The sequence below is a fragment of the Plasmopara halstedii genome (genome assembly GCF_900000015.1).
Source record: "Plasmopara halstedii genome assembly, contig: Scaffold_110, whole genome shotgun sequence".
Classification (NCBI taxonomy): Eukaryota; Oomycota; class Peronosporomycetes; order Peronosporales; family Peronosporaceae; genus Plasmopara; species Plasmopara halstedii.
In genome coordinates, this window is record NW_020187031.1 from 1,496,385 (window position 1) to 1,511,050 (window position 14,666).

Below are 14,666 nucleotides of genomic sequence, written 5' to 3' on the forward strand. Positions count from 1 at the left end.
AATGCTTTTCATTGGATAGGCGCTCTGACGTAATGGGTGACTAAATTGTAATTGGCTGCATTTGGGTGATACTCAGCAACATGTGCTTACGATCAACACGGTATCCAGGTGCAATTCACAAGATGGGTGAACATCTGTGGACACGATAAGTGCGGCCCTGTACAGGGCCGCACTTATCGTGTACATTGAAGTACCATTGTAATCGGTAACATCGATCATAACATGTTGCGTACATTACATAGAACACAACATAGTACATATGTTACATCGGCGGTAATTTTTTCTCGTATTTGCGGCTGTGATTGCAGTGGCTAGTATCAAGTTTATTATCGTCATAGAGTTAATATGAAGTGTTTCTGTCAGATATGGTGATTTCCGAACGCGTATGTAAAGGCGATAACGGAGGAGGGCACCCAGATCTTTCTGTTCGTCCCCGATGGACGCGTTGTTACGAAAGAAGAGCTCAAGGCACTCGGAGCCAAGGACGCTGTACTAACCTTTACAGGCTTTTCCCATTCTTCATCGAATGCTTTCGCTAACATCCATTTTTCTGTGGCACCTTTACGAGGTGGCGCCAACAGAGATAGAAGAGGGGCTATCTAAAGGTTTATCTCGCTAATATCTGTCCGACTACATTTCATAGCAAATCGAAGTGTTAGCTCTACACATTTGATCATCATGCGTCGAGTGCACGACAAAACAAGGATGTTCAAAAGCAAAGGCAGATGCCAGATGTAGAAAGAACACACTTGAATACTCAGAGCCCAAGACCATTTTACAAAACGCTGTTAGCATATCTGCTTGAAGTTTATACAACATAGCTATATTGGATCATGTACGGCTGGAGCTTGAAATTAATTGTGCCTAGCTCCCACAACCTCAAAGAGTATGAAAAATAATCGCGTGTTTACGTAGGCTTGTCGAAGCCTACCCACGCGCTCGCTATTACGATCCAATCAAATACTTATTGCTTTGTTTGAGAGAAAGCATCGTTTCTGTCGTTCCCTGTAGCTGATCGTCCTTCTGCCTTCGCGCGTCGGTCAGAATCAATGCCACCCATACGATTGTAAAATTAAAAGACGCATAAAAACGGCTTGTGTCAATTTCAGCCGTACGCTAAGACTTCTTAAAATAGCTGTCGTGTCGCCTTACGCGAAAGAGTTCACTAGAGCCAGTCACTTGTGGGTCACATCATGCCGGGACTGATCGAAAAGCAAGAATAACATAATTTTACGACTACCTGTTAGCTGGCTGTCGGATTCCATCTGGGCTGTAAAATTGCTGATGATAGGAATCGGATACCCTCACTACATTTGCTCATGATAGATTGGGTTCCTACTGCAGAAATATTGCCTCCGAGGTGTTGCCGCTTTCGACTCGGAGCACCTCAATTATATCTTCACAGAATTGGCGCTCAAACACTACGAACTCCGGCGAGGGTGCTCTGCATGGAAGCTTAAGGCTATATATTCACAAAGGATATCAACATCTGGTACTCTTGTAAGTGAAGTACCAGGATTCCGTAACACTGCTTAGTATTCTACAGACTATTCTATCCTGGCCGAGAGTCATCAACATCAATGCATCGTCACCCGCTTTGACTCACCTTCCGACATTTAGAAGCATAAGCTGCTGAAAAAAATGTCTTATAAGAAGATGTATGGATGATCCTATATTCACACCAGCATCATTTTGAATAAATAAGACAGTTTTATAAATAAGTAACATAGTATCGTGCACCTTGATTCAAGGAAGCTATGGCTCGAAAACTCGTCTCAGCAATCTCACCGAGACTGCATTCGTACGCGTTATTCAGGAGCGGAACGAGAGACTCTAAAGCAACTAATTATCTAGGCTTGCTATTTTTAAGAGTACATATATTCTGGATTTAATGTATTTGAACAAGTGCAGCGGGACTGCCGTAGCTTTTTGCTTAGAGGAAGCTAAGCTATGGTCACCGATCATACGTTCATTCAAAGAACCAGTACAAGTGTAGCGGATCGCATTCCGCATCTTCTGCGCTCTAAAGCTTTACCAAGGCAATCGAACACTTTTGTACAAAAACGAAACTGTATTTGATTGTTTTAGTTGCGACAGAGCCGCCAATATCTAAAACCCTAGGTTTTTCTAATTAATATAGTAATACCTTTTTAATATAGCAAAGCCCAATTAATATAGTAGTATGCATTACTACTGGCAACTAGCCACACCACTGTGTTCTTTCACTAACTGTGTAATACATTTCTATGTACAACTTTCTGACAAGGGGACGTGTGTCCCCGTTACAACAAGACTTAATATACGCGTTATACTATAATACGGTTATCCTTATTGCTTGACGCAAAGTAAACAGACCACGTATACCGCGGACCTCTCCTCATCAGAGTTTTATCACCTTGATGAGTACCGATATTATGGAAATTCTGAATTTTCACAAGCAAACAAAACTGCAACATGATTTCGTACAGTTGTACAAAATTGTTCGTGCGGACGTGTACGGTGCACCATCTTACAGTTCGAACCGTCACAGATTTCTTACACCTTCAGAAAGCTTGCATAAATGACCAGCGAACGCTGATATAAGCATCAACTGTCGCTGCAGAGCGTTTTTTTGTGATATCTGGAGCTCGAGTTTTCTTGTTTGACTTGTTGACTTGAGTTTTAAGCTCCTCAAAATTATAGTCCCAAACCTAAAATATTTCGTGATATTTATATCTGAAAATAAACTTGCGCAGGCTTAACAATATTTTAAAAGTCCCCGTCATATCAGATACATTTTGTACGGCCAAGAAAAGAGTTCTCTCAGGATATAATTAACGAACGCAACGTCCAAGTCGCTATGAGAAGCGTCTCTCGTGCGGCGCAGAAAGCTTTATCGCAAGGTTACTGCGACAACTGTTCCCTCCCACATTATCAACAAATATTCTAATCTTCTTTGATTTTTGATTGACAATGTAGCAGCGCGCGGACTTCGCACCACTGCTGCTGTTGCGAATGCTGTACGTGCTACTTTTCGTGATTCCAATCTAACAAACTGAGTTTTCTTAATATTTCTTTGGTATTCATTTACTGGTAGACCGCAGAGGAGCCTGTAATGGCTCGCGTTTACGGTGGTCTTAAAGACGAGGATCGTATTTTTACTAATGTATACGGTGAAGACACTTGGCGTGTGGACGGTGCACTGCGGCGTGGTGACTGGTACCGCACGAAGGATCTCCTCTGCATGGGTCCTGAATGGATTGTACAGGAAATTAAGGACTCGGGTCTTCGTGGCCGTGGTGGTGCCGGCTTTCCTTCGGGACTTAAATGGTCTTTTATGCCCAAGCAAACAGACGGTCGCCCTTCTTTCTTGGTAGTTAATGCTGACGAGAGTGAACCTGGGACGTGCAAGGATCGCGAAATTATGCGCAAAGACCCGCACAAACTCGTTGAGGGTTGCCTTCTTGCTGGGTTTGCTATGCGTGCCCGTGCCGCTTACATTTACATTCGTGGTGAATTTTTTAATGAAGCGCTGATCTTGCAGGAGGCTATTCACGAGGCTTATGAAAAGGGATTCCTTGGTCGCAATGCTTGTGGATCAGGCTACGACTTTGACGTTTATCTTCATCGTGGCGCTGGAGCATACATTTGTGGTGAAGAGACTGGTTTACTAGAAAGTCTCGAGGGCCGTCAAGGAAAGCCGCGCCTTAAACCGCCTTTTCCGGCCAACACAGGGCTGTATGGATGCCCAACGACTGTAACGAACGTCGAGACTGTAGCGGTTTCTCCAACTATTTTGCGTCGTGGTGGATCGTGGTTTGCTAGTCTTGGACGGAAAAACAATCACGGAACGAAGCTGTTCTGCATTTCTGGTCATGTTAACAATCCGTGCACTGTGGAGGAGGAAATGAGTATTCCTCTTCGTGATTTAATTGATCGTCATTGTGGTGGCGTTCGTGGTGGATGGGACAATCTGCAAGCGTGTATTCCGGGCGGCTCATCTGTGCCTGTCTTAGATGAGGAGCTATGCCAGGATATTATGATGGACTATGATGACCTGAAACAGCGTGGTGGCTCTGGCTTAGGTACGGCTGCTGTTACAATATTTGACAAGAGTGTGGACATGGTGGGCGCTATCCGTCGGTATTCTCACTTTTACACGCACGAGAGTTGCGGTCAATGCACGCCATGCCGTGAAGGTACAGGCTGGATGGAACAGGTTTTGACTCGCATGGAGTCAGGTGATGCCGAACTTGAGGAAATACCTATGCTGGAGGAGATCTCGCGCCAGATTGAGGGCCATACTATTTGCGCGCTGGGTGATGCTGCTGCTTGGCCTGTACAGGGACTCATTCGTAAATTTAAGCATAAGATTGTGGAGCGCATTGAAGATCCGTCAAGCTTTAGACCGGAGGATCATTTCCAGAAAGCTTGGCCTGGTGCACCTCTTCAGAATCATGATTGGGTCGACAAATTCTCTGACGGTTCCACCTACAAGTCTAAGGTCTCTGCTTAGACAGCCAATTATGGATGAGAGAAGGGAGATACATAAGGAAAAGAGTTGAATACATGAATTTCATAAGCTTGCAGACGGCAAGAAGTGACTACGAGTTTTGGAGTTGTTACTTTGAAAGCCATGTTTTATAGCCTGTTATCCTTTTGTAATACTTATGTGTATTTGTTTATTATATTTTACTTAGACTTTCGTGGAGAGCCACTTTGGTTTCTGGCTTTCATCATACTGAATTGTAGGCATAAAGAACTCGATGAACTGTTGGTCTAGCAGACGCATCCGAGGACCAGCAAAACGACAGTATTCGTCAATAATCGAAGTCAATGACCAATTTTCCATTTTACGCATGCATCCAATTACACACCCTGTACGATGCTGTATCACCGACCAACAGATTGTGATGACTGCTGAACAAACACAAGTATGCCTCACTTACCGTTCCTTTTGTGCAGTGGACAAGAATCGGGTGGTTTCTTACATCTGCTCATCAAAACCACATAAGCTCACTTTAGTCCCTGAATTTTTGGATGTAAGATACCAAGAAGATTGCGCAGAGCGTTTGCCATAGCGTCCGGATTAATGCTGATAAATGGTTCCTGAGGTAAATGTATTTACATGTCTCTTAGCTCTATGATAACAATTACGAAGCTTCTCACCAATCGCACCTTGTTGCCATCTATGGGGCACTGATAAACCTTGATATTATTTTCTTGAAAAAATGCGATGTTTTCAGGCTGATGTCCTTGATGACATAGGTACCTAAACGCATCGTACACCGTAAAAGTGACAGATTCTGCATCTAAAACTATAAACAATGACTACACGTACAGCACAGACTTGAGTCCAAGTTGCTGAAGGAATGCATGGTTTTTTCGATTCGGAAAGCCAGACCGATAGACACCAGAGGCCACCATGGAAAAGTTGAGCGGAGGAATGAGAGTCTTCTCGTACGTGGACATGATGCTGACTTCGCTATTTCAGATGAATAAACTTTAATTGGATAAAAGTAAAAACAATAGCACATCTAGTGTACAAAGCATCAAATTGGTTATGACCTATACGGGTTTAGAGGCAGCGATGACGTAGTCGAATCCAAAACATACTTTGCGTCGTTCTGCCTCAAGACCAGATCCAAACACTTCTTTCAGACGCTCGTCCACACGATCGAGAGCTTGTAACATACTATTGGCAAGATCAGCGTCTTGAAATGCTGGCACGTGACGTCTGCCAACTTCGAGTTGACGAGTGATGGATGATCGATCATACACATTAATGAGACGCACACTGTTTCTCACTTCTAGCCCTGACTGTTCCAGCTGACGATGTGACCAGTCAATTGGATATTCGCGGTAACAGCGACGACTTGCAAGCAGGAGACAAGCATCACGAATACGAGCAACGTCTTGAATGAGCTTACTCGCTTTGATGTCTGCATCACTTGAGCCCGCGGGAACTTGAGACTCGCTTAATGGCTGCAGCCCCACCAAGTAGATTCGTCCTCCTGGGACCAGTAATTTCTCTAGCCTAGTGCATATTTGCTCTTGGTAGTACGGAGCAAATCCTTCAATGGCTCCAATCAGGTAATCTAGACACCAAAATTACAAACAATCAGAAGATATTTCAACTACTACATCACTCGCATAGCTATTTCACCTGCAATAATTACATCAAATTTTTTACAGTCGGCAAGAAATGCGGCGTCTTGCCAGTTTCCAGCAAAAACCTTCAATGGAGTGGCATGTAGCGTCTTACTAGGAGCAAATTCGACGGAAAGCTCATTTGCCAGAGTTGTCTCCCCTGTTACAGCAGTTAACTCCTTGATGAATGCGGACACATCGCTCTGGAGCAACCAAGAGAGAGAGTGTCGACCTGTACCAGCATCAAGAACTCGACCCCAAGAAGTGTTGAATTCTACAAGGCGCTCGCGTTCGCGGTCCTCGATCCAGCGAAAAAGCTTGTCCGTTGTGGGCGGCATACAAAAGCGTTTTTCGTAACAATTGCCAATCAAAAAATCAAGTTGCAATTATAGTTTTGAGGCTCTGTATGACTTCGCAGTAAGAAACGTAAATTTTTAACCCAGTGATAAAAATGAAACAAAGGTTCAACAACTAGTCATATTTGAAGTAAAGCAAAACTCGGAGAGTAGCTCTTCTGGCATAGGTGTAGCTCTCGTGAGTGATGAATCCACTTTCACTATGCGCCAAAAGAAGCGCTCAAGCGCTCGGCAGTCGTATACTGCTGGAAAGGAGCCACACTTTATTGGTATTCTCATGGGAAGATTGTCACTTGGTGAAATGTATCACTCGTAGCATTGGCGTTGAGGAACAGCTATGCTGGAGCGAATTGTCTACGCTCACCTTTTTGTTACATATGTACTTTGAGGAAGTGTTGACTTTATAATTTTAAGCCCTGAATTAACTGACGCTCTCTAGGTGAGGTAAGCACTTACCAATTCCTGAAGATATGTGGAGCCACAGAAATCTCTGATATGCGAATGGGCGTCTGGTAGCAATGTGCGGCACACCAATAACGGCAGCTATAAAAACATGCGGAGCATTAAGTACGCCACGTGAGTCTCGCGATATACTTAAACAATATGAATGCTCGTTTGTTGTGAGCTGCATCTTACTGCTTATTCTTAGCTCATTGCGCTGGTGCTCTGATTGAAGCAAGGCCGAGTCTATCGTCATCTCATCATTTTGCAAACAAAGGAGGAGATTTAGGAATCTTTATATTTATGGGTCTTTACGCTTAACCAAAGCGATCTTGGACCAAAGAGCTTTATATGGGTCGGTGATATGTGTACCGTGATCTATTTCGACTGTTCAGGGACATCTCATCAACGCATTATCTAGCTGGTGAAATTCCCAATCAATTAATACCCGTGTTCGGAAGTTGCGCTTCCGTTTGTGGTTACCCCTCGGGTCCGACTGACCAATGTTTTTGTTGAGCGGGGATAAGATTGACGATGATTTCAGTTTATAGTCAGAGTATGCAGTCTTCACAGGACTCAGCTGTCGTATCGACGAGAGGAGCAGTGCCTTCACTGTTTGGAGCCATTCAAAATAGCAGGAGCGTCGACTTTCGTTTGAGCCAATTGGAGGGTTATTCGACAGAAATAGGAATAGGATATTGCTGCTCTTGTACGACGACGAATTGCATAAATTCGGAACTACATCTAGTTCAAACTAACACAACATACAAATATTTTACTGTTCCCGTTCATAGAGCTATGTGTATTGCTTAGACATTTTGTGTCGAACACATAATTTGTGTGTCTGATTTTAACTGTACATCCCGTATAGATGTATATCCCCTTCATTTCTTTTGTATCAGAACTTGGAAGTACTTATCAGGTTAGGGAGGTGAACGCCTAATGGCTATAACTATAAATGCCACGTCACCTTTTTTCCTCTCTACGTAAGTCGACGTCCTGCTGGAAGCGAGCAACACGTGTCGGTTGATCATTCCCGATACACTTGGTAACACTAGGTAACACTAGCAGTCATTTTAACTCTAATTGGAGCATATCGGAGATCACATGATGTTGGATTAAACTCGTAGCTTCACCCCACACTCCCACTGCAAGTGTATTAGGAGCGAATATTTTCCCTGTTAATTCAAGGATGACCGCCGCTTGTGGTGTCCACTTCATCCATTGATAAATTCATCGAAGTAGTCGGCAGCTGTCCCGGATAATACCAAATACTAAGCTCAGTCAAGCATCGTCATGGGTACATTTGCCCTCGAGAGCCCCAAAAACGCTGAGTATCCAGGGATGACCAGATATCCTCATGGATCCCTCGGGACATTCTTTCCTTCATCAAGAAATACTGCCGTGAAGTTACAAGAAGCCCGCCACAGGTGCTTACCTCCTTCCGAAGAGCACCCGTCCCTATGCTTGTCTATCAATACTGCGTGAGCCACCAATAGTTATGATAAAAGAACAATGTGATGTCCGAAGCATGTTAGCGCGGAGACTATATGGATTATATGTGAAATAAAGAGCTCACGTTACAAAATTTTTGAGTCAGGTAGGTCAACAGAATATGATGAATTATGGCAAAACTCAAAGCGCTAAATACAATCATGATCTCGGCGCTGAAGCCAATTCCTGAAGAAAAAAGCTGCAAAGCAGCTTAGTATGATGTAATCTGAACACGCCTATTGACGTAACCATGCAGGTAATTGATATTTACTCACTGCAATAATTACTCCGAGCAACTTTGAATATCAATGCAGTTCACGTCAAGGAGCTGCTTGCGATGTAGTACTCTCTTGTCATGTTTAGGGTACGCTTAGTCATTTGTAATTTAGATTTATAATGATCATGCGCCGTTGCGCACAGCGACATCGTAGCTACACTCCTCGCGGAGAACGGCAAAATGGTCCTCCTACCTTTGCGGTAAAATAAATGCCCTATTGGTTTGATGTGGTGGTATGCGCTAGTTATGTGCATTATCTAGACTACGAATTTGTAGCATGCCCTAATGGCAATGTCATGAATTGTGCTGTACGGGTATTGAAAGCAAAAGAAGCATGAAACGTCTCAGCTTAGAAATCGATTTGGCTAAACCGTGTAAGTGAGGGTGCACCTTTATGACTTGTCCGAACTCTTACTACACCAAAGCGCACATCTGCTTGATACATAACATGCGTCTGTACCTAAGATAAGAAACTGGCATGCAGACTTCTGCATTATGTATATATTACTCGTGAAGGAGGACATCAAAGTGGAGATTAGAAAATGGCTCAGTGAGCGCTGTGTGCTTGTAGCCCAAAATATACGGAAAGAATTCTCGACCCCGTGCTTTGGCATCCTGATACAAATTTCTGTAGGGCCACATTTAAGTTATTGTAGACGTCTTGTCACGGGGTTCCACGTATTCTTGTAGGAAAGGGGGGGACACACAAGATGGTTTGACCGTACAAAAGTGTGGATACACAAGTCGGTGTAATCACATCTTTGTGGCTATATCCTAACAAGAAGCCACTACGTGGCAGGACTGCCAGTAGGTATGCAAATTAATTAGGTTTCCTATTTAGGAAAGGCTAAGGTTCTATATATAGGCGGCTCTGCCGCGAATAAACAATTAAAAAAAATATTGAACGGGAGAGCGTCTTTGCCAAGGTTAAGGTTTTAAGTACTCTTGAAGGCAGCGGATTGCGATCCGCCTTACACGTATTTATTATTGTATAGAACGTATGGTCGGAGACCTTAGCTTACCTTCCTCTAAGCAAAGAGCTACGGCAGCCTTGGTATATTTGGTAGCACTCATAGTAAATCTATGCCTGGCATCTGCCTCACTTTAAAACGAGCAACAGCGCGTGGTGCTAGCTATCTCCAAGCTCGGGGGGCGAGAGTGAGAATGGGCACTAACGTGCGGTGCTTCATTTAAAGCTGCGCTCCCCTTCTGGAAGGAGCTAAAGCGTCAGCCTTTGCGAGTGTTCTCGCCGCCTAACCAGGCATTTCGCGTGCGATCGCGCTTCCTTGCCATCCGACAGGGCAAGAAGGAATAAGTGGACTCTGTCCAAGAGTTGAGAAATCTCATTGGCGGGATGGCAGCAGATCCTTTCCTCAAGATGGTCGCAGTGACCGTCTTTATAGTGGACCTCCGCATTTGCGTGACCAGAAAAAAAGTCTTCCGTGTGCGTCCGTCTTCTTTTTAAAAAGCGGTGACTGTGGCATTGAACACCGAATTCAACTTTAAGTCGGCACGACTTGGTTGGAACGAATACCTTCAAAGCTCGTCGAGCAGTCCTGAGCCAATGGATCTCAGTTATGCTGAGAAGAAGGAGGGATAGCTCCGAGCAGCTGAGGAGCGTTCGAACACCTGACGGTGTTTTTATTTGCGGAGACACCAGTCACCTTCGGACGGGTTGTCCCCTGCGCATGGAGCGTGAATGTTCATCAAATCAAAGTCCCGCTTCTAACCAGTCTGGTTTGTTGCGGGGAAACGAGAAAACCCAGTCGGCGCGAGGCGCCCTACTGGGGGAGACCTTACTGCTGAGCCTCAAAGCGGTAGAGAACGGCACGTCTTAGCTCCGAAGAACTGCAGGCTCTTGAAAACGGGACGTGTGTGCAAGTCGGGCTTGCTTGTCGTAAAAGCGACCGTGAAGGGCCTTGAGAATTCATGGAAAATCCTTATCGCTTCTGGTGCGTTGGGCAATTATGCTCGACGCTCTACGATCGAAGGAAGTCAGCTGTATGGTGGGGCGCTAGAAGCGTGGTTGAGTGACACCGTCACTATGCCAAGGGTCCTTGTGGACCTCGATGTCAAGTTTCTTGACTTTGATAGCGTGGAACGCTACTTGGTCTTAGACACGGATGCTAGGTATGACCTTATCTTGGTATGGCATGGTTGGAACACCTTTCTGAGCCACGGACTGATTGGAGGTTGAAGACTCGGGCACTACGCGCATGTCTCCTGCTGGAGCTTTGGTGTGTCATGAATCCACCTTTGTGAGGAAGCAGAAGTGCTATTGTCGCGAGCACTGGACCGGGACGTTCAATGTGCTGGATATCGGAGCATCCGAGTTGTCAAAAACCAAAGATGTATTGGACAAGAGTACTGAGCATGGCTCGCGGGCTAAACGAGGAGTTGCACGTAATACACTGAGCACTACCAAGTATCAAAGCAGTTGCTGCATGCCAAGAGTTGAATGGTCGACGAAGGGCCGAGGCATCAAGAACGAGGCCCCCATGATGTACGTGGAGTTGCACATAATTTGTTGAGCACTGCTCATGCTACAAAGCAGTTCCTGCATGTCAAAGGTGGCACGGTCGGACGAGGTGAGCGGCATTGAGGGCAAGGCCCAAGTGATGCGCGCGGAGTGGCACATTATCCACTTCCAAAATTGCAGCTCTTCGTCGGAAGTTGTTACTAACATCAAGGCACCAGAATGGGGATATTGGACGACGCTGAGTGCGTGCTACCACCGGTCTCGACGAGACGTAAAATCTCTATAGAGAGGAGACAGCGATGCCGTATGATATCTGCAAGACGCAGGGCATCGACCCTGACCCAGGGTGTGTCTACCGTTGAAGATAGCGCACAATTATATACCCTTGTCAACGGTATGACGAGAGAGGAACACGGTGTCGTCACCCTCGAAGCTATTCTCGCGGTGGATGCTCTTGTTGAGCTGGACGAGATGCCTTTCGAAGAGTTTGGCGGTGCCTTGAAGGCAGGCGATTTAGCCGAGGTGATGATTGAAGACCGAACGAGAAGATTAACTCGTCGTCGCTTCTGGATGAAGCTGTCCTGGAGGACACCTAGAGGGTGTTAAACGCACGAAGTGGATCATCGATTCTAAAGGATCCTTCGGATCCGTACTTCTCTTTGGTAAACAGTTGGGAAGACGCCGCTTCAAAGACCCGCCGTCGGTATCACCTCTGGACCGGGGAATGCGTAATGAAATTGAACTAGTCCCGGGAGCCAAATACTGCGTAACACACCACTGGCCCCTGCCCAAGGAGCAGTGTGGCGTCATTGACGCTTTCTTAATGGCTGTGCAAAGCACAGCGCACTTGACTTGGTCGATATTTATAACTAATTGCTCACGAGAGCGAGTGATACTTCGCTGACAGCGGTGTGTACTCCGAGCAGCATGCTCTGGGAGTGGCTGGTAATGCCCCGGAGGGCTGTCAGATGCGCCAGCAACATTTAATCGTCTTGTGACGCAGTTGATCAGGTCCCATCGGGCATGTGCACAGACATACTTCGACGACATCTTCGTCCACAGTCGTGTGGGGTACGTGAGGATATATGTGGAAAACCAGATCGTCCCTTTGAGAGCGGTGCTCGAGTGCATGCGCATGATAAGCTGTATTCTAATGCCGATCAGTGCATTTTTGGCGCGGAAGAAATTAAAAGAAATTACTTTTTAAAGGTGCAATTCAGAGACCTTGGCCTTCGAGCGGATCCCGCTTATGTCAAGGCCATTGTAAACTGGCTGGTTCCAAAGAACCATAAGGACTTGCGCAATCGGCTTGGCCTCGCCAACTACTTGCCCAAGTACAGCGAGAGCCACACAGAAATAACACGGTCATTGTCGAATATCCTTAAGAAGGATGCAGATTGGTGTTGGGGACGCCGAGCATCGGGAGGATTTTGACAGGGTCAAACAGCCTTCTTTATGCACAAATACTGGCGTTGCCAGACCCTAGTCGTCATTTCAGTGTCGTCTGTATCGCTTCGGACTTGTCATCGGCTGTGCACTATTGCAAGCAGACGCCGAGAGTAAGAATTGGTGATCGCGGTCAGATCTCGCCAGCTCAAGGCTGCTGAGAAAAGCTACCCAGTTCACGACAAGGAATTACTTGCGATGAAGTATGCACTCGTCAAGTTCAGGATGCACCTGCTCGGCTCCAAGCCGTTTGAGATCTACAGTGATCATACGTCCTTACGCACTACGACTCAGTCGCCTCACCTCTCGCAGAGAATGGCTAGGTGGCTCTCCTTATTCGCAGAATATAACTTCAAAATAAGGAACAAACTAGCTAAGCAGAATGTTTTGCCTGATGCGCTTCAAGCAGACCGGATTATGAACTTACTCATGTCACGACGGTGACGCCGTCCGTGACGGATTTGATCCGCACCGCGTACGCGGGTGATGATATGTGCATAGCCCTTCAACGGGCTGTTTGGTGGCAAGAATTTTGGATACTCGAACAAAAGTTGTCGTGGCGACTGCGTGCACGGTTGCACCGATTTTCATTGAATAATGGATTCTTGTATTATAGCACCGACTCGACGGATCACCACAAATTGTGGTTCCTCACGATGAGGATTTGAGATACCGTATCCTCTATGAAGCCCAAGACACCCTACCCAGTGGTCATCTCGGTCGTGAGAAGACCAACAGCTCTGTGAGCTTGATTACTGGTGGTTTAAGCTGTGGAAATGGACTAGCACATATGTTCGCACGTGTGAGACGTGTCAAAATGTAAGCCGCTGGTCAGTTTTCAGGTACCCTCCGGGTGGTGGCAGTCCATGAGTATAGATTTTGTGTTTGGCTTTCCGCAGGAATCTGCAGGCAACACAGGTGTGGTGGTCTTTGTGGACCGTTTGAGCAAGATGGCTCATCTTGCGGTGGTGCGGAACACCGACGGTGTGGTTACAGCGACGCTGTTTGACGATCGTGTCTTTCGACAACATTGACTCCCGAAGTCAATTGTCTCTATTGGATACCCACGCTTCACTGGAAAATATTGGTCTACACTCTTCAGGGTGCTGGACACCAAGTTGACTATGTCAATAGCGACGCAATTCACGCGCTCAGTCTGATCATCGCAGACGGTCGAAAAACGTTGAAGACATTTTCGCAGAGTCTGCACTGAGACGCCGAAGCGCTGGATCATCATGCTGCCACTCGTAGAGTTCGTTCTGAACAGTGCAGTGCATTCATCTACCGTTTACAAGCCCTTCTACGTGAACGGGTATGTAAATCATCGCGTCCCGCCGGCGCCGCTATCCCATGGCTCAGTGCTTGGTGGGGGAGGAATAGCCAAACGGCGAAGTAGCTGACGTTAGTGTCCGAAAAGTCGATGACTTCATGTCTTACGATCTAAGTGTTCAACGACACGTTTGCGATGCGATGGCTGAATAGCCAAGAGATGCGTGAAAATAATATGTAGATTGAAGAAGCAGAAGAAATGTGAAAAACATGATGTCGGAGACCTGATTTTATTAAATGCTAAAAACCTTCCAACACATGCACTTTCTGCTGTTTTTTAGCCAAAGTTCCGTTCACGGTTTATAGGACCTTCTAAGCTCGTGGCCATGCGAGGCCTTGTGTATACGCCGCACCTTCCGAAAAGGATGCGCACCAACCCGGTGTTTTATGTGGGCTTGCTTAAGCAGTACTGGGATCTGGCGCAACGGAACGCGGGGGCGTTGGCACCGGGGCCCAAAGGCGCTCAACCACCCTGAAGTTGAACCAGCAGCTAGTTCTGAGCACGGAGTGCAACACTTTCTTTTCCAACGGCGCAAGGGGCTCCACCGTCGCACGAAGCGACGTATTAGTCTGCTCAATGGCTAGGAGCCGCTCCGACTAAGCGCGGTAATCCCCAACATGAAGGAGTCAATACACAAAGTTCTCCAGGCTCCCGAGGTCTTCCGCACAGCGATAGGCAACCTCGGAAAGGTTCTCGGCAAAATGCCGATGACAA

The 14,666-nt window shown here is 46.1% G+C and overlaps 3 protein-coding genes across 3 annotated transcripts; 1 reads left to right on the forward strand and 2 right to left on the reverse strand.

Annotated features, from left to right (window-relative positions):
• Positions 1-945: 945 nt before the first annotated feature.
• On the reverse strand, positions 946-1,226 carry PHALS_00312 (uncharacterized protein; the record flags this gene model as incomplete). Its single annotated transcript, XM_024730314.1, has 2 exons — positions 946-1,116; positions 1,191-1,226. The coding sequence occupies 2 exons, from the start codon at positions 1,224-1,226 to the stop codon at positions 946-948; spliced, it is 207 nt and encodes a 68-aa protein (XP_024572359.1).
• Positions 1,227-2,839: 1,613 nt separating this feature from the next.
• Positions 2,840-4,495, forward strand: PHALS_00313 (nadh dehydrogenase; the record flags this gene model as incomplete). Its single annotated transcript, XM_024730325.1, has 3 exons — positions 2,840-2,882; positions 2,959-2,999; positions 3,077-4,495. 3 exons carry the CDS (start codon positions 2,840-2,842, stop codon positions 4,493-4,495), a joined length of 1,503 nt encoding a protein of 500 aa, XP_024572360.1.
• Positions 4,496-4,675: 180 nt separating this feature from the next.
• On the reverse strand, positions 4,676-6,467 carry PHALS_00314 (protein tyrosine phosphatase; the record flags this gene model as incomplete). The annotated part of the gene is made up of 9 exons (XM_024730336.1): positions 4,676-4,867; positions 4,929-4,972; positions 5,031-5,088; positions 5,158-5,251; positions 5,321-5,433; positions 5,484-5,516; positions 5,596-6,077; positions 6,146-6,289; positions 6,368-6,467. The coding sequence occupies 9 exons, from the start codon at positions 6,465-6,467 to the stop codon at positions 4,676-4,678; spliced, it is 1,260 nt and encodes a 419-aa protein (XP_024572361.1).
• Between the last annotated feature and the right edge of the window lie 8,199 nt (positions 6,468-14,666).